We start from the raw sequence: 27480 nt of genomic DNA, 5'->3' as shown, positions 1-27480 counted from the left end.
TGTGTGTGTGTGTAACCACACTGACAGCCTTTTGTTTCAGTTCCTTGTGTTTCTGCCCTACTCCATTTATGCTAAAAGTGTCAGGATGTCTGATAAAAATGCAGAAGAAGCCTGACACACAAAAGGAGGTAGAAAATAGATAATTGGCAGAATACAGAGAGGTATTTCAAAGGATGTGTAGCTTCTCGGAGACATTTGAACATTGAACCAAATAGGATTGTCTTTTCTTCTGAGTGAAGTTTTGCAGGGCCCTTCCATGCCTTTTCAGAAGCTGCAAATGTCAACGGAAGCCATAGATGTTGAATTCCCTGTATGCTATACATAGTCTTCTATCACCACAGGAGCTAGAATATATACTCACTTTAGTTAAGGGGCCCTCAGTGATTTATAAGTAGGTGAAGCTACCATTCCATAGTTAGTCAGTTATAGATTTCAACTAGAGTGGCCAGCCACCTATTATGATACCAGTTAAATGATTTTTTATGTCAGAAACCTAACTTGTTCTGTGCTCTTTATAATGAAAGGAAACTTACAGGTCTTCAGGACAGTGTCCTTCAATGCATTGGGCGAACCACAAATTATTTCATGGAGAGCAGGTGTCTAAAATATAATAATCAAGAGATAAAAGGACCCATGGACCAATAGTATATGAGAGTCAGTTCTGTCAATTGACACAACCTAGAATGTCCTAGGATGAGTCTCAGTGAGGGGTTGTATGAATAACATTGGCATGTTGGTGTGTCTGTGGGGGATTGTCTTGATTGCCCTAATGGGTATGGAAAGACCCAGTCTGCCAGTGAGTGGAGCCATTTCTTTGTCTTGGACTGTTTAAGTGTAGAGAGAGTAAGCCGACTGATCGCTGAGCATGCCTGCCTTTGTTTCTCTCCTGTTTTCTGTAGGTTTGCCATTTCAAGTTTCTGCTGCCTCGGCTTCCTTGCACTGCTGCCTGTAACTTGGAATTGTGAGCTCAAACCAATCCTCTCTTCCCTAGCTTACTCCATGTCGGGGAATCTTATATTACAGCAAGAGAAGTGCATTTAGAGCAATGTGCTTCTTTATTAACATATCCAGCAGCATGAGCTGGGAGAAAGCCTGATATCTTAAGATATCTGTATATAACTCAAGTGGCAATGGAGGTTCCAGGAATTGTGGGGGTGGGGATGGGAAATCACAAATTAAGGTGTGTGGCTTGTGGCCAGCATATACAGTTGAAGATGCTAAATTTCTGTTAGAGGTTAGTGACTATGAAGATATATTCTTCGTCCAAATGTATAGACCTCTTCGGTTCTGCTCACAGTTACTTTGGTGATAACCATGAACCCAATGAATATAATTACATATGCAAGATTATGAGTTGATATAAATTTTAAGTGCGTGCGTGTGTGTGTATGTATAAAACCTTAAACATAATTGTGCATATTTGTTAATTTTATAGTCTTAAACATTTTGTAGTTATTACATGTATTGTGTGTGTAGGGGTGGGTAGGTAGGTATTGGGGGACACATTCATAGTGCCTGTGGAAGCTAGAGTGCACTTTTTGGAATTAGATCTCTCCCTCTACCTTCACATGGGTTCTGGGTTTATTAAACTTAGTTCATCAGGAGTAATATTTAACCTTTTAAATGATCTAATATTTATGCCAATAAAGACACTGGGGGCAGGAACTGAGGTTAAAAAAAAAAACCCTGCTAGCTCAGTGAGGTAATTTTATTCTCTGAACTATATACAAAGTGTCTACTTACAAGCCTGATTCTACAATTAAACTGCCAGCTCTTTAGAAATCTCTTTCTATCTGTGTCATCCCACTGAGCTAGTCTACCTTTCTCTTGAGCAACTCCAAACCCAAGAGGGCCCCTTAGCTCTCTTTCCTAAAAGACTGTTTCACCTGGTCCATGAAGCTCCAGATTTGACTTTTTCTCCTGCCCAAATTCTTTGGGTCATCAAAAAAATCCATCTGGTCCTTTCCTTGACAATGTGGTATGACGTAATTTACACTGGAGAAAAGATGTGACATGTTGTGTGTTCTTATGCAACAAACTAAGAGAAGACCTGCAACTGGAGTGAGCAGGGGCCTTGGGATTTACTAGGGAACAAGGAGCCTTCGGGGCGCTGAGGCTCCTCTACCAATACCTACTAGACTGGTGGCAGCCATGTTTCCAATGTACCCTCTGTGTCAGTATCTCTGAAATGAATTGATATGTGGTTTTCGTGGAATGGTTCTGTGCTTTTCCTGAAATAGGATAGAATTCTGATCCTAGTTGGGCATGGTGGTGAACACCTTATTCTCAGCACTTGGGAGCACTGGGCAGGATGATCAAGAGTTCAAGGCTACTCTTGGCTACGTAGAGAATTTGAAGCTGGCCTTAGTTACACAAGATCCTATCTCAGTGCTAAACCCCCTTTCTCCCTGTTTTTAAGATTCTGGTTTCTAAGACTTTAATGTCAAAGGTAGGAAATAATTAGCCATAGACTCATGATCACATCAATCAAATAAGAAAATGTCTGTTTCATGGTTGAAAACTATAGGCAAGTTTATTCCATGTATCTTAGCCAGCTTGGGATGAAATATCAAAACGCTATAGAGGTGCCTTCTTGCAAAGTGTATCTGTTTCTCCATGCTTGTGAGACTGGGGAGGGACACTGGCAGAGTTGGGTTCCAGTGAGTATTCTCTTCTGAGCTTGCAGATAGCTATGTTGTGACATGTACCCAGTTTGGCAGATAATGCTGCTCTGTGCAATGATATTCACAGTGCTTTTACTGTAGTGGGACTGCATTTTCCAACCTCTCTGTACCAGGCAAAGACATATTTCTCTAGGCCTGAAGATGCCCTTGGGACTTTAAGGAATTTATTTACTTAGTTTTTTTTTCTTTCGGGGCTGGGGATCGAACCCAGGACCTTGCGCTTCCTAGGCAAGCGCTCTACCACTGAGCCAAATCCCCAACCCCTTGTTTACTTAGTTTTTTAATGTCACCTGCCTGTAGGCACTTAACCCTTGAAATAAACATTAGTGATTCTTACATTGTTATAGATTAATGCGGCTCCACAATGGAAGTGCTCCACATTGGATTCTGCACGCGATTTCAAAGACCACGTTCTTCCACAGGGTCTAGGTCTAGAATAGAGAGGAATGAGATAGGTCTTTAAAAGTAGTTCATACATAATTTTATCATAACAGAGCGTTTGGGTTGAGGTGCAGTCGGTTGGATTTAATGTTCCTGGCAAGGACTGAAATGTGGCTAATTCTATGCTACGGATTAAAGAAAAACACTCCAGCAGTCTGGAGAACAGGAAACTCAGAGGTACATTTTAAAAACACCACACTCATGTTTCAGGGTTGGAGGACTGCCTGGATCATGTAGTCTCTGGTGCTGGAGATTCTCATACTCCTTGGAATACAGCTCAGATTTCTGGTTGCTCTTACTGTCTGGCCCCAGGAGATGACCCCTAAAATGTAGGCATCATTGCTGTCCTGTGACTTCCTGTATCGCCATCAATTCTTCTAGTTCATGCTGAGGGGAGCAAGGCGCAGATAAAGGGAGAACCAGCATGTTCCTTATGATGTAGCGGAGACGCCAGGTTTGCAAGTTTGTAGGCAGCAGGGGGAGAGGGGGATATGCTTTTCTGGAAAAATCACAATATCTCAATTCCAGAGATGTGGTGTTTCCATACGGCCCCAACAGAGCAAATGTCTCAAGGACGCACCTGAAAAAGCACCACTTGGAACTCTCTGGGACATGGGCTTGCCCATAGGTAAACTGCATAAGACTATAGAGAATACTGAATAGGATATTGATGTGTTTCTCATGTATATTATTCTGCTGGTGTTAGGAGTCAAGCCTTTAGGAGATGGGCTAGTCACGAAATTCATGAATGTGCTATTGCTGTTCTAGGGAATGGATTTGATGTCTCAGATGTGGGCTTTTGATAAAAGCAAGATGTTTGGCTTCATCATTCCTGTCTTGAGTCTGTGTGTGCGTAGTGTTGTTCTGCATTGTTATGACTAAAACCTCATGCCACCTCTGGAACTTTCCAGCTTCTGGAGCTATGAGCCAAACAAGCTTCTATTGTTTATAAATTCCCCAGCCTCTGGTATTTTGTTACAGTACCAATAGACTGAGGAGCCCATATGGTCTACACTTGGTACAATGGGTTTTAGCCTCAGAGATCGATGTAGCTAAAATAATGCTTATTTCAATTACAACACGTTTAGCACAGTGAAATATTTTAGCTGTAATTGGGAGGACTTTTTTGTGCCTGCCCAAAGATAATTAACTGCAAAGTGTATGCTTCAGGAAGTGGGTGAGTTAATGTGCTTTATGAATTTTATTGATTGTAAACCAGTTACACATGGAGGCCCTTGGGACAGTTGCTCTGTGTCTTTTCTTCATGGCTAGATGTCAAGGTCATTTCACTGAACCAATTCCTTGCTTATAACCATTGTTTTTATGGTTTATACGACCAAATATCTAACCTTTTATCTATATTGTTATTGCCCAAAAGAATGTTTACTGATCATGTAAAAGAATAGTTAATAAAGAACGTGAAATGTCTGTTCTGCAAAGCTCATGGGAAATTGATTATGTGTCACACACATAGGCATAATTTAATACACACATGAATATATGAATGTGTATATATGTATATACTACATATGTATATATTATATATGTGTATATGCATACACACGTACACAAACACACATATATACACATACACACACATACACACACGTATATATATGTAATTTTGTGTGTTTAAGACAAGCTCTCACTGTGTAACCTAGCCTGACTTAGAATTCACCTGTGTTCTGGGCTTCAAACACAGCAATCCTGGGACTACAGGAGGGAACCATCATTCTTGACTGGATTTATATTTTGGAAGGGCTATACTTTGCTTGCTTGGTAAAGGAAAGCACATTTCTCAGTAAATAACTTTGAGTGCTTGTATGCATGCATGTGTGCTTGTGTGTATTTCTAAGGATCAAAAATAGGGCCCTACAGATATGAAGCAAGTGCTGTACCCTGGAGCTACAGTTTAGCCTTACATTTATGTTTGAACTAGTTGAGGAATATTTCCTGAGGCTTAGTGAGGCATCTTAACTAGTAATACTTTTATGTTTCACTTAGTTTTGTATTTTGGATTTTGCTATGTGTTTCAATGTGTGCTTGTGAAATAAACGGTTGTTCTTTCATTGGAAGGAACATGGAGCACTGATCATGGTTTGTTCCTTACCTTCCTTGCTGTGGGCACAAAAATACCTGACAAAATCTAGGAAGAAACAATTGATTTGGGCTGGTGGTTCAGGGTCCAGTGCATCATGGTTTGGAAGGCGGAGTGGTAGAAGCCCAAGGCAGCCGGTCATGTTGTGCCCACAGATGGGGGCCAGAGAAATGAGCATTGAGCCTAAAAGAGGCTCATTCTGGGATGTCAGGCTGTGGCAGGGCACTTAACACCTGCAGAGCGGGTCTACCCACCTCAGTTAAGCCTACTTGGAGACATTCTCGCAGATAGATACACTTGGACATTTTTCTCCTGTTGGAGTCTAAAGCAAACCGACAGGCACAACTAGCTATTAGGGGAGAAATGCCTTCCACCCTGCAAACGGTGTTTGGAAAGCCGATGAAATGCTCATGGGTCTACACTGGCACAAGTTGCCTGAACATCTTAGAGAAACGGGTCTTCATGTTTTAAAAACTGAGCCATCCAATGAATCTGATAAACCATCGAGGCACAGAACTTGACTTTTGGAAAGAAAATCACAAGAGAGAGAAAAACAAAATAAAAACAAAAACAAACAAACAAAAGCCTGACCACTTTGCCTGAGTAATCGCATTCTGCACAGACCAGGGGGCAGTTGTGGACGTGGAGATGCCCCCCTCTTGCTGGTTATATTGGTCAGGGCAGCCTCCTTCAGCTTCACATCCCGCTGTGCTGGGGCAGACAACCGATTAAAACAAAACAAACGGGGACTGGGGAGATGGCTCAGTGGTTAAGAGCACTGACTGCCCTTCCAGAGGTCTTGAGTTCAATTCTCAGCAACCATATGGTGGCTCACAACTATCTGTCATGTCCTCTTCTGATGTGTCTGAAGACAGTGACAGTGTACTTACATAGATAAAATCTTTAAAAAACAGAACAAAAAAAGCTACGATTGGTCCTGGCTGTAGGAGGTGAACTGTAGTGTCCACATGAGCTGTCTGCAGCAGATGCTACAGCTCTGATTCTGGGCATGCGCACATATGTAACACTGGTATTAGTAAACGTCATAGGGTCTCTTTGCCACAAGAAGGGGGTATGAACAGTTCTTGCTTTTTATTTTTTTTAAAGTGCTACTTTCTTTTTCTTTTGCCTTATTTGGGTGTGAGTCAGTTTTAGCTGGGCACAGTCTTCTATGAATAAATAAAGACGTCCTCTTGATTTGGGACTACGAAAGTAGCTCTCCCGACTCCTGACTCCGGAGCAGCTTGCAAAGTTAAAGTTAAGCTTCTGGCTTCAAATCATTTGAAAATAATAAATCATTCTTTAGAAATCAACTGTAAAGGGCATTTTTTTAAAAAGGAAAACTTAGAAACTGTTAAGTCAAGGGGTGTGTATAGGAAAGCTCTTTATTTTTTCCCAAACTTTCGTCTTAGGTGAAAATTTAATAGTTCTTTAAAACTGAGTTGGAAAGCCAGGTGTTTTGATGCAGGAGGATTATAAGTTAGAGGCCAGCATTGGCTACTAAATGAGTTCGAGGCCAACCTATGTTACAAAGTGAGACTCTTTAAACAAGAACTTCCTGCGTCAAAAGTAAAAATCAAGTCATAGGATCCCAAACCCTGTATTTTCTTACGAATAGTATATTTTTAATTCAATTTCTTCCCTCTGCCGCTTATGCCATTCTGTCCTGAAAAATGTGGAACTGTTCACTAATGACATTCTTGAGATAGCCCATTCATCGAGCCTCAGAGATATTACTGATTTTGCTTTCCAGATTATTTCTGGGTTTCTTGTATTGGTTTCCAAACACTGAGAATGAATGCATTCTCACCTCCTTCTGCATCGTGAGCCCGTCTTTCAACGGCTTGGGTAAGAATGGATCACTCTGCAGAACGTTGGTGCTCGTAGGTGCTGTACTAAGCATGGTGAGTGCTGAATAAGGTTCGTACAGTGCCCGGTCTGTTTCCTCAAATGTCCAGATGTGACTTGACAGGCAGCTCGAGTACCAGCCTAAACCCTACCCACTCAGATGACTAAGATTAATCATTGGAGACACAAGTCTTCTAATCAGTCTAACTCTGCTAGGCTGCACATCTCCACAAGGTGCAGAAGAGGCAAAGGAGACAGTACACAGTATACAGTGGTTGCTTGCAGATTTGAGGAAGCTACTTTCTGTTCCATTTTATGAGGGGCTTTCTTTCACTTTTAAGTTTACGACAGTGTGAATATGTATTTGTAAATATCCAAATGACTTAATTTTCCAAAGTGAAAGAGATGCTTTAGTTCCGACAGACTCAGGATGAATGGTCAAGACAGGTCTAATGCACTTTGCTTGTGTGTAGCGATTGTCATGTGAGGACATCTATCCCCCTGCATTTCCTGGTGGGTCAGGAGCCTGCCTCATGGAGGTCCAAACACTTAAAAGTGTAACAGGGTTGGGGCAAGGAGGAAGAGTAGAGGACAGAGTCATCGTATAATATGCGCTTAGCATCCATCTATATATAGTCTCTCCCTCTTTCCTATGCTTGGTCTCAGGCTCTCTTGGCTTCATCACATCCCTTCCCAGAGCCCTAAGTCATTGCCGCTGGCTTTCCCATCATTGTCATCAAGTGCCACACACACTTAGGTTAGAATAATTGTAGAACTTGCCCCCCCTTCTGAATGTTGGTACATGGTACTTAAGAATCTCTACCCCGAGAGACTCTAGAGCTCAAATACACGAGAGCAGGCTAAAGGACAGAGTGGCTGTGCTGTCCCGTGTTTGTAGCTCCTTGTCTTCTTCACCCTCTCTTCACTTGGTACCCTCGACTGAACTTCCTTCCTTACACGGCCTGGCTTGCTGGCTGGTCAGTCTAATATTGTGTTTTTTTTCTCTTTCTTTTCGCTCATGCTTTTCTTTGTTCTTAACAAACATGCAGAGAATTTACAGAGTGACAAGACTGTTGGTATCTTCATATAGTAATTATTTAGAAATCTAGCATTCTGAATAGTGGCAAGGAAGAAAACCTTTGTCATGGCCTATCAACCTGCAGCAAAGACAAGCAATTGCTTAACACACGCATAAGTGAGGTTGCCTCTTGGGGCAGAGAGTATTTGGTGAATGCTGGGCCACCTCAGAAAATTCAGGGACTCAGGCATGGGGTCTGAGAGGCCTGGGAAGAAGGGGTACATGTCTCTGCTCTGTAGTTTAAACATGTCCAAATGTGGCTGATAAATTAAATACCCTTATGGAAGCTGGTGTTGGAAGTGGACAAGGGACCCTGGCTACAGAAAAAGCAAGCAAGGAAGTGTGGCGGCCTGGGAAGAGGCAGGGGCTCCTCATGCAGAGGTCACAGGCCCACATTCTCCTCTGTTTTCTTCTCCAGAGGCAAAAGGGAGTATGAGTCACTGTGCAAATAATCATCAGAAAGGATGGGTGTGCATAGTAGTGCATGTGCATGTATGTGTATGAAGAAGGTTGGGGATCATGTGGGTAATCATTCATGAGTAGTAGAGTGGTTAGCATATCCAGCATTCAGCATGTACACCCACAAGTTATTTGATTACCAGAACAAACACTTGGCTATTATTTCTGTTACTGTTGCTGTTCTTGTAAGATTCCTTTAGTCTAGATTTGTGTGTGTGTGTGTGTGTATGTGTGTGTGTGTGTGTGTGTGTGCATGAACATATGTATAGAGGCCAGAGATCAACCTTTGGGTTGATTATTCTTCAGGTGTCTTCCTCCTTGTTTTTTTGAGACAGGGTCTCTCTCAGTCTTGGAATTCTAAGTAGACTAGACTAGAGAGCCAGGGATCCCCAGAGATCTCACAGCCCCTGCCTCCTCAGATCTGGAATTACAAACACACATCACAAACCCTTGTATGCCCCCTCCCCTCTTCTTGCTGTGGGTTCCAAGCAGAGAGCTCTCATCCTCACGTTTCCTTGCAAATACTTTACTGACTGAATCATCTCCCTGTTCCCATCCTCCTTTGTCTATTTATCTTCTACTTAATTTCAACTTGATTTTACATAAGACAATAAAATGGATTCATTCTGATTTTGTGTTTAGAAAGAAAAAAAATTTTTTTCAGGCTATGTTTGATGGAATGACACCCAAAGGGTTTAAACTTGAGAAAACTGTTAAAAGTAATTGTATCTTAAAGTTGTATTTTTATTGAACAAAAAAACTCAGGACACTAATATCATTTTTTTAATTTAGAAAGATTGTGAGAATAACTAATACCCCTTGAGGAGGTTAATATATTATTGAAAGTAGTCATTTTAACAGTTTTAAACTCATGTTCAAAGATAAAATTGGAGTAATTTTCAAAAGACATTAGTCTTCATTTCTTAGGAAATCACAGTGATTAAATTAACTGCAGGCAGCCTCTCATTATTTGAAGATAATAGGAGTATGTTGGGGGTTGGAGGAGAAGGAAGAATGGTGTATATCCTAGCACAGGCTTCACAGTTGAAACGTCTCCCACCTATTTCTCTTGGAGCAATTTATATATTCAGAGCATAACCCCCACTGCAGCTTCCTTTACTGTGCTTGGCTTAAAGTCCAACTCAAATGAAGGGCTAGAACGTTTTTCTTAGAATTGGAACAAAGAAGTTTTTCTTTTAATGGAGTGCATAATATGCCAATTCTAAAGAAAATGCTGTTATATGTGAAGAACTCTGAATATTGCAAAGACAGTTTAGTTCCCTCCTTGGATGTATTTCGGGGCCTTGTCCTGACTTCTCTATGAAATTGGACACTAGACAAGGACAGTAATGTCATGCTCATTACTTGGGCCTCTTAAATTACTCTTTCACTTTGAAATGAGCTTTGAAATTGCTGAGCGTTAAAGAAATTGCACATGGATGAGAGACTGAATGGATCCTTGTCTGCCATGTTAGCAGAGGCTTTCTGGAGATGGGAACAGTTTTCATCAGTGAAAAAAGAACACCCATTTTCTTTAAGAGCTTTCCGAACTCAGACAAGGAAGACAGCATTCTGTGTCTAGTCTCACCTATGTGACAACCACAGCCTCTCCTTCCCCGAGGTGGCCAGGGTCCTAGCCATCCAGCATGGGAGCCCGCTGCTGTTCTGCCTGGATGGTCTGTCTGCCTAGAGACTCAAATCACATGCATGCATTTCCAAACCTTCCCTGACTATACCCTAAACTAAACGGAAGTCTCACAAGGACCAACGTAAAAGGTGAAGAGGAAAAATGGTCTAGTTTAGCATGCAAAGAAATTCTTGTAGAGTTGCTGGTATTTATCCTGAAATGCTGTTCCTTCTGTTTGGGGAAGGTGGGAGACATGGCATTAAGCCTTTCCAGGGAAGAAGTGGAGATGCGAGATTTTATTGTATCAAATGTAAAGACAGGAACATGAAGGGAAGATGATAACCGAGTGTTTGATACAGCTGATATGCATCTTATATCAGCACCCACTGACTCGATGCTGTCTGTAGTTTAACCACGACCATTTAAAAAAAGCAGTTAGAAACTGTTCAGCTAAAGGGTGGTGTCGCGCTGCTCTGAGGGAACAGGAGCTGTGAAACACAATGGAGGGAGGAGGGAAATGCTTTAGACTTACTTGCATGAGAATACAAGGTTTCTTGCTTTAGGGGGATGGGTAGGTCATGTCTAAATTTAAATTTTGGCCCCAGAAGCAGTTTTACTGCTTATATGAATGTGCATAAATTTCCATTCAAACAGAAATGATAATTTAAAAATTACCTCAGTGGAATGGCAGTATAAATCAAAGCACATTCATCCTCATCAAAAGGATTTTATTAACTGGAAACGGATGCTGTTTACTTTACAGGGTGCAATTATTTAATGTAACTGTGACTGAAACAAAACGTTTGAACAATCTGTTGTGTAATCTTAAAATGTATATAAAGAAGGTAAATATTCTAAGCCACGAGTCCAAATGTTTGACCTTGGTCTCATTGTGAGGAAACATTTAGACAAACCCAGCTGGAGGGGTAAAGCAACCCAAACCAAAGAGATATTGTTTCCTGTCCATAAGCCTCCTATCCTCTCCCCCTCCCCTTCTTCTATAAGGGTGTTCCCCTCCCATCCACCCCTCCCATCCACCCCTTCCTTCCCCCCTCTCCCCCGCCCCTGACATTCCCTTACACTGGAGATCCAACCTTGGCAGGACCAAGGGCTTCTCCTTCCATTGGTGCCCAACAAGGCCATCCTCTGCTACACATACAGCTGGAGCCATGGGTCAGTCCATGTATAGTCTTTGGGTAGTGGTTTAGTCCCAGGGAGCTCTGGTTGGTTGGCATTGTTGTTCTTATGGGGTTGAAAACCCCTTCAGCTCTTTCAATCTTTTCTCTAATTCCTCCAATGGGGGTCTTGTTCTCAGTTCAATGGTTTTCTGCTAGCATTCGCCTCTGTATTTGACATGCTCTGGCTGAACCTCTCAGGAGACACTTCTTGGCATCCACAATAGTGTCTGGGATTGGTGTCTGGATATGGGATGGATCCCCAGGTGGGGCAGTCTCTGGATGGCTTTTCCTTCAGGCTCTGTTTCACATGTTGTCCTCATATTTCCCTTAGACAGGAGTAATTCTGGGTTAAAAATTTGGAGTTGAGTGGGTGGCCCTAACACCAATCAGGGGCCTTGCCAAACCTCTGGATATGGTCTCTGCAGGTTCTCCCTCCCCTTTGTTGGGCATTTCAGCTAATGTCATCCTTGCTGGGTCCTGGGAGCCTCTTGATTTCCTGGCATCTAGGACTTTCTGGTGGCTACCCCCAGTTCCATATCCCCATTGCTACACACCTCTGTTCAATTTCCTGACCCTCTTTAAATCATCCCTGTCTCCTCCCACACCTGATCCTGTACTTGTTTTCCCTCCCCCTCCTCTCTTTCTCCCAAGTCCCTCCTACCCTCTACCTCCTGTGAGTATTTTGTTCCCCCTTTCTAAGAAGGACTGAAGCAACCACATTTTGGTCTTCCTTCTTCTTGAGCTTCATACGGTCCATGAGTTGTATCACGAGTATTCCAAGCTTTTAGCCTAATATCCACTTATTAGTGAGTACATAACATGTGTGCTATTTTGTGACTGGGTTACCTCACTCAGGATGATATTTTCTAGTTCCATCCATTTACCTGTGAATTTCATGAAGTTACTGTTTTTAATAACTGGATATAAATGTATACTCATTGTATAAAGTACTACACTTTCTGTATCCATTCCTCTGTTGGGGGACATCTGGGTTCTTTCCAGCTTCTGGCTATTATAAATAAGACTGTTATTATTAATATAGTGGAGCATGTGTCCTTGTTATATGTTGGAGCATCTTTTGAATATATGCCCAGGAGTGGTATAGCTGAGTCCTCAGGTAGTACTATGTCCAATTTTCTGAGGAACCTCCAGACTGATTTCCAGAGTGGTTGTACCAGCTTACAATCCCACTAACAATGGAGGAGTGTTCCTCTTTCTCCACATTGTCTCCAGCATCTGATGTCACCTGAGTTTTTGATCTTAGCCATTCTGACTGATGTGGAATTTCAGGGTTGTTTTGATTTGCATTTGCCTGATGACTAAGGATGTTGAACATTTCTTTAGGTGTTTCTGAGTCATTCAATATTCCTCAGTTGAGAATTCTTTGATTAGCTCTGTACCCCATTTTTAAATAGGGTTATTTGATCCTCTGGAGTCTAACTTCTTGTGTTCTTTGTACATATTGGATGTTAGCCCTTTATCAGATGTAGAATTGGTAAAGATCTTTTCTCAATCTGTTGGTTGTTGTTTTGTCTTATTGACAGTGTCCTTTGCCTTAGAGAAGCTTTGCAATTTTATGAGGTCCCACTTGTTGATTCTTGATCCTAGAGCATAAGGCATTGGTGTTCTGTTCAGGAAATTTTTCCCTGTGCCTATATATTCAAGGATCTTCCCCACTTTTTCTTCTATTAGATTCAGTGTATCTGGTTTTATGTGGAGGTCCTTGATCCACTTGGACTTGAGCTTTGTACAGGGTGATAAGAATGGATTAATTTGCTTGATGAACATGCTGACCACCAGTTGAATCAGCACCATTTCTTGAAAATGCTGTCTTTTTTCCATTAGATGGTTTTGCTCTTTTGTCAAAGATCATGTGATCACAGGAATGTGGGTTCATTTCTGGGTCTTCAATTCTATTCCATTGATCTACCTGCTTGTCTCTCATGTGGTTTTTTTTCCTTGTGTTTGTTTATATAATGGATTACATTGATGGATTTCCATATATTGAACCATCCCTGCATCCCTGGGATGAAGCCTACTTGATCATGATGGATGATCATTTTAATGTGTTCTAGGATTTGGCTTGCAAGATTTTATTGAGTATTTTTGCATCGATATTCATAAAGGAAATTGGTCTGAAGTTCTCTTTCTTTGTTGGGTCTTTGTGTGGTTCAGTATAAATGTAATTGTGGCTTCATAGAAGGAATTGAGTAGTGCTCCATCTATTTCTATTTTGTGGAATCGTTTGGACAGTATTGGTATGAAGTCTTCTATAATGGTCTGATAGAATTCTGCACTAAACCCATTTGGTCCTGGGCTATTTTTGGTTGGGAGACTTAGTGACTGTTTCTATTTCTTTAGGAGTTATGGGACTTTTTAGATGGTTTATCTGATCCTGATTTAACTTTGGTACCTGGTATTTGTCTAGAAAATTGTCCATTTCCTCCAGATTTTCTAGTTTTGTTGAGTATAAGCTTTGGTAGTAGGATCTGATGATTTCTTGAATTTCCTCAGTTTCTGTTGTTATGTTTCTGTTTTCCCTTCTGATTTTGTTAATTTGGATACTGTCTGTGTACCCTCTGGTTAGTCTAGCTAAGAGTTTATCTATCTTGTTGATTTTCTCAAAGAACCAGCTCCTGGCTTTATGGATTCTTTGTATAGTTCTCTTTGTTTCTACTTAGTTGATTTCAGCCCTGAGTTTGATTATCCTGCTATCTACTCCTCTTGGGTGAATTTGCTTCTAGAGCTTTAGGTGTGCTGTCAAGCTGCTAGTATGTAATCTCTCCAGTTTCCTTTTGGAGGCACTCATATGAGTTTTCCTCTTAGCACTGCTTTCATTGTGTCCCCTAAGTTTGGGTAATGTGGCTTCATTTTCTTTAAATTTTAAAAAGTTTTTAATTTCTTTATTTCTTCCATGACCAAGTTGTCATTGAGTAGAGCCTTGTTCAGTTTCCATGTGTATGTGGGCTTTCTGTCCTTTTTGTTGTTATTGAAGACCAGCCTTAGTTCATGGTGATCTGATAGGATACATGGGATTATTTCAATATTTTTCTGAGGCCTGTTTTATAACAGATTATATGGTCAATTTTGGAGACAGTACCTTGAGGTGCTGAGAAGAAGTTTTATTCTTTTGTTTTAGGGTGAAATGTTCTATAGTTACCTATTAAATCCATTTGATTCATAGCTTCTGTTAGTTTCACTGTGTCTCTGTTTAGTTTCTGTTTTCACGATGTGTCCATTGATGAGAGTTGGGTGTTGAAGTCTCCCAATATTATTGTGTGAGGTACAATGTGTGCTTTGCGCTTTAGTAAAGTTTCTTTTATGAATGTGGGTGCCCTTGCATTTGGAGCATAGATGTTCAGAATTTAGAGTTCATCTTTGTTCATTTTTCCTTTGATGAGTATGAAGTGTCCTTCCTTTTCCTTTTGATAACTTTTGGTTTGAAAGTCAATTTTATTCAATATTAGAATGGCTACTCCAGTTTGTTTCTTGGAACATTTGCTTGGAAAATTTTTTTACCAGCTTTTGACTCTGAGGTAGTGTCTGTCTTTGTCCTGGAGGTGTGTTTCCTAGCAAGATACTGAGTCCTGTTTACATGTCCAGTCAGTTAGTCTATATATGTTTTTTTTGGGGGGGGGTTGAGTCCATTGAGCTAGGAGATATTAAGAACCAGTGATTGTGGGGCTGGAGAGATGGCTCAGCGGTTAAGGGCACCGACTGCTCTTCCAGAGGTCCTGAGTTCAATTCCCAGCAACCACATGGTGGCTCACAACCATCTGTAAAGAGACCCGATGCCCTCTTCTGGTGTATCTGAAGACAGCTACAGTGTACTTATATATAATAAATGAATAAATCTTTAAAAAAAAAAAGAACCAGTGATTGTTGCTTCTTGTTATTTTTGTTGTTAGAGGTGGAATTATGTTTGAGTGGCTATCTTCATTTGGGTTTGTTGAAAGGAGATTACTTTCTTGCCTTTTCTAGGGTATAGTATCCTTCCTTTTGTTGGAGTTTTTCATATATTATCCTTTGTAAAGTTGGATTTGTGGAAAGACATTATGTAAATTTCATTTGTCATGGAATATCTTGGTTTCTCTGTTTATGGTAATTGAGAGTTTTGCTGGATATAGTAGCCTGGGCTGGCATTTGTGTTCTTTTAGGGTCTGTATGACATCTGCCCAGAATCTTCTGGCTTTCATAGTCTCTGGTAAGAAGTCTGGTGTAATTCTGATAGGTCTGCTTTTGTTTGTTACTTGACTTTTTTCCCTTACTGCTTTTAATATTCTTTCTTTGTTTTGTGCTATTATGTGACAGGAGGAATTTCTTTTCTGGTCCAGTCTATGTAGGGCTCTGTAGGCTTCTTGTATGTTTATAGGCATCTCTTTCTTTAGCTTAGGAATGCTTTCTTCTATAATTTTGTTGAAGATATTTACTGGCCATTTGAGTTGGGAATCTTTGCTCTCATCTATACCTATTTTCCTTAGGTTTGGTCTTCTCTTTGTGTCCTGGATATTTAGGGTTAGGAACTTTTTGCGTTTTACATTTTCTTTGATTGTTGTGTAATGTTTTCTCTGTTATTTTCTGCCCCTGAAATTCTCTCTTCTATCTCTTGTATTCTGTTGGTGATGCTTGCATCTATGACTTCTGATCTCTTTCCTAGGATTTCTATGTCCAGGGTTGTCTCCCTTTGTAATTTCTTTATTAATTCTATTTCCATTTTTATATCCTGGATGGTTTTGTTCAATTCCTTCACCTGTTTGTGCTTTCCTGTATTTCTTTAAGGGATTTATGTGTTTCTTCTTTTGTGGCTTCTATCTGTTTTCCTGTGTTCTCCTGTATTTCTTTAAGGGAGTTATTTATGTCCTTAAAGTCCTCTATCATCACCATGAGATGTGATTTTTAAATCAGAATCTTGCTTTTCTGGTGCTGGAGGACCCAGGGCTTGCTGTGATGGGAGAACTGAGTTCTGATGACTCAGTAGCTTTGCTCTCTGTTGTTTAGATACTTGCCCTTGCCCTCTGCCATTTGCTTATCTCTAGTGTTAGCTGGTCCTGCTGTCTTTTACTAGAGCTTGTCCCTCCTATTAGCCTGTGAGCTTGTGAACTTAGGTGTGTCAGCACTCCTGGGAGACCAGCTCTCTCTGGGGAGAATTTGGTCATGGAGAGCTGTGACACGGGGTTATCTCTGGGATCTGGATTGCAGTTTATGAAAAAGTAGTTTGAATATTTTTTTTTAGCTGACTGGTTCCAAGAGATGGAGTTTGGGCAGCCATTAAGCTTATGAAACATCCTTAAGCTAATGTAAAAATATTGTAGTGATTTCCATCCGTAGGGGAGGTCAGTCAGCCATGGTGAAGGAAGCTTGCCCAGTCTAAACATGTGTAGTGGGAGCCAGTGATTCATATTCAGTTCTCACTCACATCTGTCTATGTTTCTCAGCCCACAACTATTTGAGTCCTTCCCAGGATTCTTAACCATAAAATGCCTGTCTAATTATTTTGACATATTCCTGCTGGGCAGTGAATGTTGTGAGTTTTGCGAGAGTGCAGTTATGAACACAGGGTTATGTTTTTCTTTAGCTGTCTTTCTCGTTGTGTCTATCAGCGTTATGTTCTAAGACCCACTTGATTTGATTTATATTACCAAGTGATTTAGGACACCAGCGGATTTTTTTCCAGAATTGAATTTCTGGGGCCAAGTCTCTTTCCTTTAATAGAGAAGCAACTTGGATCCCAAGGTCTCTTGATCTATTTTAAAATAACTTTGTGTTAAAAGCTTGTGTGCTGGTGATAAAGGGATAGATGTCCACATATGTTTTTTTTATCCTTGAATATGCCTATTTTCCACAAAATATGACATTATGAATAGGAACGAGACAGCTGGGTTACAAAGCAATAAGAGACAAGCTAAAGAGACACAGAGACTGCTCCTCAAAACCAGAATTTGCAAGCTGTTTAGGTTATCTTGATGTCAGATTAACATTTGTGTGGTTATTTTTTTTTCTAGTGAACAAAATCTTTTCCTTCCTAAATTTCAGCTCAAAATTATGAAAATAGCTTCCAAAGGGGCAGAATCCAGTTTACAAAGTATTCATTGGAAATCTCAAAATCTTTTGAAGTCATTTCTGCAAATGAATATGGCATATTTTTCTTTTCTGGGAAAAAATTCTGTACTACTTTGTAGATGTAAGAAACTTGGAGAGGAAGAGTAAAGTTCTCAGCGTCCAAAAAGTTTCTTCTTCTCTGACATTTCCATTGTTATTTAGCCTGTTATCCTCTGTGAAAAACAATAGCACTGTTCCCAATAAAATCACAAAAAGGGAGTTAACTACCTTGGGTGTCAGTTTACACAGGAAAAAATCATAAACAGATCTTAACAAGAATCTCAGGAGTTTTGTTAATAATTAATAAACCACAAGGATCTCTTGGTAGATGCCTGAGGTGATACTGAAATTAACCCCCAGATCTGAGAAGCTCAGCGTAACAAACCTTTATTTCTGATTCACATGGAATGGCTAAGAAATTCAGGCAGTGTGCCAGTTGGTGAGGAGATCCCAGCCTTGGAGTCCACCCAGGATATGTGCTGAGGCAAACTCTGCCATCTTGTGGCACCATCTTGTCAGTAATTGACCTCAAGGGTTTGCCATCATGGGGAAGATAGTTTGTAGCAGGCTAACCTTCTCTGAACTGTAAGTGACATGTGTTACCTCTGCCAGGACTGTTGGCTCACACTGCCTTTCCTAACATGCAGAAAACTGAGGAAGGAGAGAAGTAGGTAGAAGCTTCAGGAGTCATTTATTCTTGGATGACATTTAAAGTTTTGCATTTACATACAACTTTCCCAAATCCTTCATGCATACCACTTCTTATACTTTACTAAGTAGCTGAGTTATTTGAATGTTTTAGTAATAATTTAATATTAAAATGGTTATTCATTTTTATTACCTGTGTGTATGGATGCAAGCTTGCATGAATTTATGTGCACCGCATGCATGAAGGAGCTGGGAGAGGGGACAGAAGAGGGCAGTGGGTTATCTGGGCCTTGAGTGGCAGGTAGTTCTGGACCCATGGTTCTCTGTAAGAGCAACTAGTGCCAGCCCCTGATTTTGCATTTTTAACTTACTGAGTTTAATAGGAACAGATTTAAAAAGGTGGATAATTGAGAAGAAAATTGTTTGTTTACTTGCACAGAGACCTGCATTTCTTAATGTTTATCCAAAGCATCTCAGTTCTATACCTTGCCAGCTTCCTTTACTGTGAGAAGTGCCTCTCCCTGTCCCTGTGATGCTGTCTGTCATAAGCTCACCTATGTGACACAAGAGCAAGCACAGGGCTCAGGGTAGAACTCATTCCTCACTAATAACAACCAAAGCTGTTATTCAACCATCAAATGGGATGGACCATGTGCCAAGCACAGTGCTTGGGTCTTAAGCCCAACAGGCAAAGCCTCTTTTACATTTTGTGCGCTTCCTTCTTTCCTTTCCTTGTGTACAAATTGTTAGGTTCAAATTCACCCTCACTTTACCACTTATAAGATTTTACATCTGCAAGAGACCATTTCCTCTAGTGAAAGCTGAACTTATTTTCAAAGTCCATATATTCTAAGGACGCCCTTCAGATAGACACAAACTTTGGGCATGGATCTGGGTGGGCTGACACATCAGATAGGGAAGAAGCCTAGGGACCCTAAGCTCTAGGTGCATAACTAAAAGCATGATCTCAGCAGTCAACCTTCTAGCTCGAACCACCCTGCCAAACTTAACCACAGAGAGAAGTGTCAGTTTGACTGCTAAGCAGGCCTTGTGTGGATCCCTGATATGGGCCATTATCAGGAACAAGGCTCCTCATCCCCTATGGCACAGATGATGAACAAGAGTTAGGACCTTTGCCTTTGACATCAGGAATAAGCCAAAGATACTTGTTGCTACTCTTCAACAATACAGTATTGCAGATGCTTGTAAGAGAATTAGACAAAGCTATGATGATTTAAAAAAAGAAGAAATTAAGACTTCCAATATTTTCAGACTATAGAATTTGGCATGTAGAATCTTAAACATGGGTAATTAAAAGTAACATGTAAACATAGAAAATTACCAAAATATGTGGTCATTACATTAAATTGAGTAATGTTTCACCATGTAAGGAATAATACGAAAACCAAATGCCCAAGAAAACACATATCTCAGAGTATATATGTTACATGTCTATGGATAAATTTACTATTCTACCTAACATCATTGGAAGCAGCTAAAGAAAGTACAACTGAATTCAGGGGTGCCATGACTATCAACTGAAAACCAATAGTGATTATCAACATGTTCTACCACTCTAAGGTCACAGGATATCTGCCTTGTCTTCTAGAATATTCGTCTTTCTCTGTCCATATTAAATCTATTATCAATGAGCACTTGATTTTGACATGGTTTCAGATAAGGGTCAAGTTTCAGGCTTTAAATTAATAACAATTATTCCAGTATCATGTATGGGCTGGTATGTTTCAACCAGCTAAGCTTAACCCAGGGCTACACAGGGAGATCCTGCCCCTCAGCTCTCCACCGAAATAGAAAGCCCTGCTAATAGCCATGGCTCTTAGGGCTGGAGAGAGCTAGGAAGAACTCAACAAAGATGGTACAATTCTCCAAAATGAATAGCTTAAGAAGATGCTAAGGACCAGAGATGCGTTGGAGATTAATGACTTCAGACCCTTAAGATAGAATCCCAGGTTAGAAAACAGAATACACACTCAGGTCCGGCACAAACATTTGTTTTAAAACACATGGACCTCAGAGTATTTAGTCTGACCAAAATCCATGAATTATATAAATGAATGATGACGACTTAGTTTTATATGTTTTCACTTTTATGGTGTTTGGGGTACATGCATGTGTGTACATGTATGTATTCCAGTACACACACCTGTGCATGTACTTGTGGGGACAAGAGGTCAGCTTTAGGAGACTTCCTCTACCACCTGTAATCTTATTTTTTGAGACAGGGTGCCTCATTGAACCTGGGGATCCAGTTCTGGCTAGATTGGCTAAAGGGGTCCCAGGATTTGCCTTGTCTTGACCCCACCCCTATCCCCAGTGCTGGGTTTACAGGTGAATGTCTCCATGCCCAGCTTGTACATGAAATCTGGGCATAGAGCACAGGTCTTAGCATTTGTTCCGAAGGCACTTCACAAACTGAGCCAACTCCTTGAGTTCCCATAACTTAAATGTCTGCATTCCTGGAAGCAATCACACACACACACACACACACACACACACACACACACACACACGCACACACACACGCACACACAAATATTTGGGTTAAAAGTAACTGAAATGGGAAACATTTAGATTTGATCTTTATTGAAATACATGTAAAACTTTGGGGCCATGATTGATTTTAGTGGGAAATGTGTGCTTCCGAGGTATCTACCGAATAGCTAGAAATAAGACAATTATGTTTCAGCATACAGAATTAGAGCAACAGCAAAACAGCAAAGCCAAGAAAGAAATAACCGTAACAGGGGCAGAAATCAATGTGGAAAGCTGTGGAGAAAATGAATAAGGAAAGCGGTTTCTGAGAAAATGAAATAGAGTGGAACTCCAGGAGGATAATGATGGGGAATGAAATGCAACCAAGACCGTCCAGCTGCAGCTCATAACTTGCTGCGTATTCAACTTAGAATCATTAACTTCAACAAAATCACATTTGGATATGGGTTATTAAGTAAAAATAAACCAAATGATACATGTATTAATGAATCTAATATGGACACATTGCCCACCAGTCTAGCATCTGAGAATCTATTCTGAAACGCACGTGCACATCCCAGCGCACACGCATACATTATAAAACCTTGCCCTTTTTTGCATGTCCTAGTCAGTAAAAGTCAAAATTCTAATTGAAATTTTAAAAAATATATCCAGGGGATGGAGAGATGGCTCAGTGGTTAAGAGCACTCACTGCCTGCTCTTCCAGAGGTCCTGAGTTCAATTCCCAGCAACCACATGGTGGCTCACAACCATCTGTAATGGGATCTGATAACCTCTTTGGTGTGTCTGAAGTGTACTCACATACAAAAATTAAATAAATAAAATCTACTTTAAAAATTTATATTCAGGAAATCTTAGAAAATTATTGACCCTATAAGCCCTCCAGGTAAAACTTATCTAGCATTTAAAAACTATTATAAAAAATAAAGCAAACTCTATGAGTTTAAAATTCAGTAGCACACAAATAGGAAAATCAGTCAGGCTTTGGAACCTGCAGCCTTCACCCACTCTGTGTTGCTGGGCATCATAAGCTCACCTCTCTGACACAAGAGCACAGGGCTTAGGATGGCACTCATTCCTCATCAATAACAACCAAACCTGTTATTCAGTCTAAGGGCACTCAGAATAGTTGGACTTTGAGATTGAGTTCAGCTTTCACCAGAGGAAATGGTCTCTTCCAGATGTAAAATCTTATGAGTGGTAAAGTGGGGGGTGGGTTTGAACCTGAGAATTTGTACACAAGGAAAGGAAAGAAGAGAGTGAGGAAGGGTGAGAGAAGGAAGGGCAAGCAAACAAGCAAGCAGCAAAAGGTCGTGTGAACCTAAGGGAAGTCCTGTGAACTAAGGTGGGTGCAGTGGCCCAGTCCCAAATACTGCGAAAGCTGACTCAGAAAGAATCCCCTGAGGCTGAGTTCCAGACCAGTCTGAAAAATATATAGAGATTCTATACAAAGAAGGTTTAAAAATTCCTATGAGTTTGAATCTACAAGATCATACAAATTGCAGTTGAATACAACTGAACATTAATTGGTCATAGAGGAAAAATAGATTTAAAAAATATTCTGTGACTTTTACCTTTGAGGTTAAAATGAAATTAGGGAGGGCAAGGAGAAAGAGTGAGTTGTCGATTAAAAGCAGGAAGGTGGGCACAGGGAGAAAGTGAGGGTGGGGGTGAGTGGGTGTGCACGCTGGAGTGAAGGGTGAGGGTAGTGGGTGCACGACAGGAAGTTGCAGGGACCACAGGAAGTCAGGTGGAAAATAAACCCAGTTGTGGCTTTTACCCAATTGCAAACCAGAATAAATCGACCCATAGACAAATGGAAAATCTCACCCGCAGAGTCTGCTGAGAGCTGAAAACACAAATCAGCACAAATGCATACAGGAAAGGGAGGGGGAGGTGGGTGTCCAGTTGTAAGCTGCTCTGTGCTGTCTGCATTACAATGTCCGTATTACTTTCTCAGACTTGATTCAGAACAGTAGCCAAATCCAAAAGACAAAAGAACAAACGATTTCTTCAGAAATAAACACAAAACGCACTTTTACAGATTTTTCTATTTCTTGGTTTATGGTTCTAGTAGTTTGGAAGGTGCTGCCTCAAATCCATATGAACTCACAGAATTCGAAGGGTCACCCCTTTGTCCCTATAATAAATTTTGTACTTACATGGGTTGCCACTAGGTGTCTCTTCATACACATTATGACTACAGAAAACTATGCTGTTTCTCAAGGATCCTATAGATTTTTTTTTTTTATTTGAATTTTGGAAGATGTGAAGATTTTTTTTTTTTGTTTATTGGAATAGTTCATCCCGAAGAACAAAAATGTCTCTTAGTTCTTACTTTAGAGGTGAGGAGACACGAGTACACCTTAGGCAGCAAATAGAAGTCTTAAATCCCTGCACCAGGGATGTTGACAGAGCAGGAAGATGGAGACATTAGACTTCGTAGCCTGCTCAGCTAGGATTTCAACCCCACTGTTCTTAAATGAAATCCCTGAAAGGACATTTGACACCAGAATAATCCATGTTTGGCTCTATAGGGTCTCCTAGGAGGTTATGTTCTCCCAACAAAATCCTTCCTTCTACCCCGTAACAGCTCACCTGTGATCCCACATGTAGCCCTCTGGATAAGCATCTAATTACGGGTCATGCTGGGTGTCTTATCAATAAATTGCTTGCCTACCTTTACTTATTCCTAATCAGAGGTAAGGTTTACACAAATCAGCATATGTATCACCCTCTCCTGTATGTCTGAGCTGGCTCATTGTTAAAGCCACCCATAGGTAAGAGTGTGTTGAGATTTATTGCTCACAGAAAACCCAAGCTTACTGCAAAGAAGGAGAAAAGGCAGAGAATACTGAAGGGGACAGCACAGCTGATGGCCAAACGGTTCTGGGCCTCTGAAGTCTAAGACCTGAGTATGAATTCTGGTATTCTAACTAGCCAGTGTTAATCCCGAGGATCCCTGGAGAAAAACCAATTCCACCATTTGAGCCAAATTTGAAGTAAGCCTTATTAAATACTGACCAATACATGGATTTTGGTCAAGACAACTCCTTGGAATTTCCAAGTTGAGTGGGAAGGGGGTTTATTTCAGGGGTTTATTATTTCAGGGGTTTATTAAGACAAAGTTATAGGCTTCCATACTTTTCCAAGAGGCTTTTGTTCTATTCCAAGGACTACAACTCCCAGCATTCCAGGAGGCTATCTGGTCCTTGGGTAAGTGGGGCTTACAGATTAATTCTGGGTATTACATTAACTCTGAAAACTGGTTAGTGGTAGGTATCACTAAAGGGGTGTCTTCACTTCCACATATATAGGGGATGTCATCACACAGATTTGTGGTGAAGTCTTGAAAAAGACCGAGAGCACAGCCAGGCGTCATCCCATGCCCCTATCTGAATCAGGAGTGGACCCATCCTTAACTAGGGCAGCCCTTCCCCCGATCACACACAGGTTTAGCTCTGCATGGCCTCCACATTCCCTACTAACAGACACTGCACTGGACTCTGCTTTTGCACAGCCACAAAGCCCGTTTATGGGGAGAAAAGAACTAACCAGATAAAAGAGGAATTTTAGTTTCAACATTGGAGTAATGAACGGAAGATAGGGGTTGGTTTTATGTTGGTTTTCCCTCAGTCGCAGAAGCCCCTGCTACACAGGGACTGTTTGTCCCGGTGCAAAGGCTGTGGAGTCAAGTGATAACAAGCAAGTCTGAACTAGATTGATTGGCTCCTCAGAGCGTGCACACACTGCCGCGATTTCACCAAGAAGCAAACAAACTCTCTTCTATGGAGAGAACACATGACGATCACTCCTGTGGAGGAATTGGGGCGGGAATGTAAAGTTATAAAGAGAAGGGATATTGTATGTCATACTCGACCTGCCCGAGAGTCTGTCATCTGTTCTTGTCTCCAGGCTTCAGTGAAATAAACAGTGCTATTCGGTACCCTACCATGGTAGGAACAAGAAGGAACCAGGAGAGAGTCTTTAGTGGACTGAGACTTGGTCACTTGTTTGTGGACAGTGCTTTCTGTGACCTTGCCCTGACTTTGAACTCTCTTTCTTAGGCAATGCAGAACACAGGGCAGATATAAACTGTTAAAGACACACCCTGAGTTCCCACCTCTCACATTGGACTTCAACACACAATAAGTTTGGATCTTGGTGTGATAAGTTCCAAGTCCCTTGGATCTGGAGCTAGCAAAGAGAACGCAGAGTTACCTACAGGTTGCGTGCATTGGCGAACAAGGACTTCCCATAGAGTATGTTTGTGTGCGTTTGAGTGTATATACAAATGTGGTCTAGGGCTGGAATATACCTATTCTTTTGAGGGCTTGTTTATGTAAGTACTTGTAGAATTGAGTATTTATGCCCATGAGAGTACTTCACACTAGTGAGGGGGTAACTAGGTTCCAACTTGGGAACAGGAGAAACTTCTGCTGGGGTGCAGCCTGTGGCAGGTACTGTCTTGTTCTAACCAATGAGTATGCTGTAGGTATAGACTCTAACCTTTGAGTTAAGAGTTTTGGAAGCCTACAGAAAAGCAAGAAATGACTATAGCTGAGCAACTCAGAGGAGCCTCGTGCCTCCCAGAAGACCATGGCCAACAGTTATTTGTGCTAGGTATTGGTAGATCCTTTCAGGGAACAACAGAGAAGGCTTGTTTGGGATCCCTTTCAGCTAGCTACTTTGTTATTACTCTGGCGATATGGTCTGCAGGGAACCAAGTTTTTTTTTTTTTTTTTTTTTTTTTATTAACTTGAGTGTTTCTTATTTACATTTCGAGTGTTATTCCCTTTCCCGGTTTCTGGGCAAACATCCCCCTAATCCCTCCCCCTCCCCTTCTTTATGGGTGTTCCCCTCCCCAACCTCCCCCCATTGCTGCCCTCCCCCCAACAATCACGGGGAACAAAGTTTAACACTGAGTTCAAGAAGGGTTTTTCTCTCACTCATGTGTGTGAGAGCTGAGAGGTGGAGCTTTGATTGTCAGGGCTGGCAGTGTGTGTGTGAGAATACATGGAGAAGGCAGGAAGGAGCCTGCCAGTCTCCTCAGATGATGTGTTCCAGGATTCTAATGGTGTTGAAAATAAAGTAATTTTAAGCATCACAGTTTTTTCTGTTTTATAAAAAAGCCTGTAATTCTCATAGCCATCTGTCAATTCCTCGCCACAGTGGAGAGAAAGGAAAAGATGTTCTGCAAAGTGAGTGGAAGAGAGAAAACCAAAATGGAGAATTTTCTGAAGTAAGAAAACAGACTGAACTGAAATTAAAATCCAAAAAGGAGGAAGAGGAGAAGCAGGGGAAGGAGGAGGAGGAAGGGGAGAAGGAGGAAGAGGAGTAGGAAGAAGAGGAGGAGGAAGAGGAGGAAGTAATTAGTATAAAACCACGTTGGTTTCCATCAGTTTCCTGGAGAATCAATCCAAACCACCTGCACCCCTGCATACCCATTAGGATATGTCACCATGCACACTCTAATGGCAGGTCACTCTGTATTTGCTTTCTTCACACCTGCTCTGGCATGACAGGAGAAATTTCATGTTAATTGGCAAAGCAAATGGATTATTTCATGTCCCATGCTTTTACACAGGAGCCAGGACGAGTGTTCTCTTTGCTTTCTACGGTGCCACTGTGATGGCCCATCAGCAGCACGAGCCTGCTGAACAAATGCTCCAGGTGTCAGTCAAGGGAAAATGGTCTCTGCTATGTCAACTGCATGGTTTTGGTGACTGAGTCTTACACCCTAAGGAGGAAGGACCACTGCTGCCATGCTTCTCTGGTTTCCGGGTTAACAAGGATACCAAGTTTACCTATATTTCTCAACTTTCTATAAATCTGCCTATTTCTTCTAACATGTAAAGGCTTCTAATGCTCTATCAAATGCTAACATTGTTATTTCAGAGAATAAGTGGGTTACGAGTTTGTCTGTGCTTAGAAGTCTTAGTTCAGCACTCTGGTGTTTTCACTTAAGGCTCAGGCAAAGGAGAGTGAGCCTCGCCCACATTTTATTTAAATTGGAAAATTATTTCTAAATCACAGTTATGATCTTTTTACAATTTTTTTACCATTATTGTATGTGTATTCAAGTATGTGTGTATGCATATGGTATGTATGTGTGTGCATGCGTTTGTTTGTGCATATGGTGTATGTGCATGTGTATGCACTTGGATATGGTGTGTGTGCAAGTATATTGCATGCATGGCTTGTGTATATGTGTATGTGAATGTATATGGTGTGTGTGCATGTGTACACGTGTTCATGTATGTGTGTGTGCATTGTTTATGTATACGGTGTGTGAGTCTGGGCACATGAGTGCCACCGCAGTTGTGTGGAGATCAGAGACCACCTTATGTTTCTGTTCTCTGTATCTACCATGGGATCTAATGATTGAACTGTGTTATCAGGTTTACGTAGCAAATGTTTTCATGTCACTCACCCTAGTCTCCTTTTTTTTTTTGACACTTCAAAGTGATAAGCCTTTACATGTTAAATGTCATTATTCAGATCAAACACTGCTGCTAGGTCTCATGAACCTACAAATCCATGTAATAAAACTTTTATTCTTAGTTCAAAGTAGAGACCATACCGGCCTCCTTTAATAATACAGTGTTTGTTGCAAAGCCATAGTCTTGATCTACTTTCTGGTTTCAAAATGATATGGGACCATAGCAGACACTTCTGAGTTACAGTTTCTAAAGCAGCTATAATGCGCTTGATATCACTTGGATAAGTGCTCAAAGCAGACTGAACAACTCTTCACTTGTGTATGTAAATAGAGCTTCTCCGAGGTTAACTCTAGGACTCATGTG

The 27480-nt window shown here is 41.0% G+C and overlaps 2 protein-coding genes across 4 annotated transcripts in view; one reads left to right on the top strand and one right to left on the bottom strand.

The window, feature by feature from the left end:
- Positions 1-27480, bottom strand: part of Oprm1 (opioid receptor, mu 1) — a 253689-nt gene that overhangs the window by 4007 nt on the left and 222202 nt on the right. For all 3 annotated transcript variants that reach the window (NR_027877.1, NM_001038600.2, NM_001038601.2), the window contains 1 exon segment: positions 3022-3115. Coding sequence is in view for 2 of the 3 variants with exons in the window: in NM_001038600.2 (NP_001033689.1) it covers positions 3022-3115 (94 nt within the window). In the remaining variant the exon portion in view is untranslated.
- The window catches only part of Ipcef1 (interaction protein for cytohesin exchange factors 1), a 202924-nt gene that overhangs the window by 42206 nt on the left and 133238 nt on the right, over positions 1-27480 (top strand).

Source organism: Rattus norvegicus, chromosome 1, assembly GCF_021556685.1.
Source record: "Rattus norvegicus strain SHRSP/BbbUtx chromosome 1, alternate assembly SHRSP_T2T, whole genome shotgun sequence".
Lineage (NCBI taxonomy): Eukaryota > Metazoa > Chordata > Mammalia > Rodentia > Muridae > Rattus > Rattus norvegicus.
The sequence above is the reverse complement of the archived record's forward strand: the minus strand, read 5'-3'. Positions and strand labels throughout refer to the sequence as shown.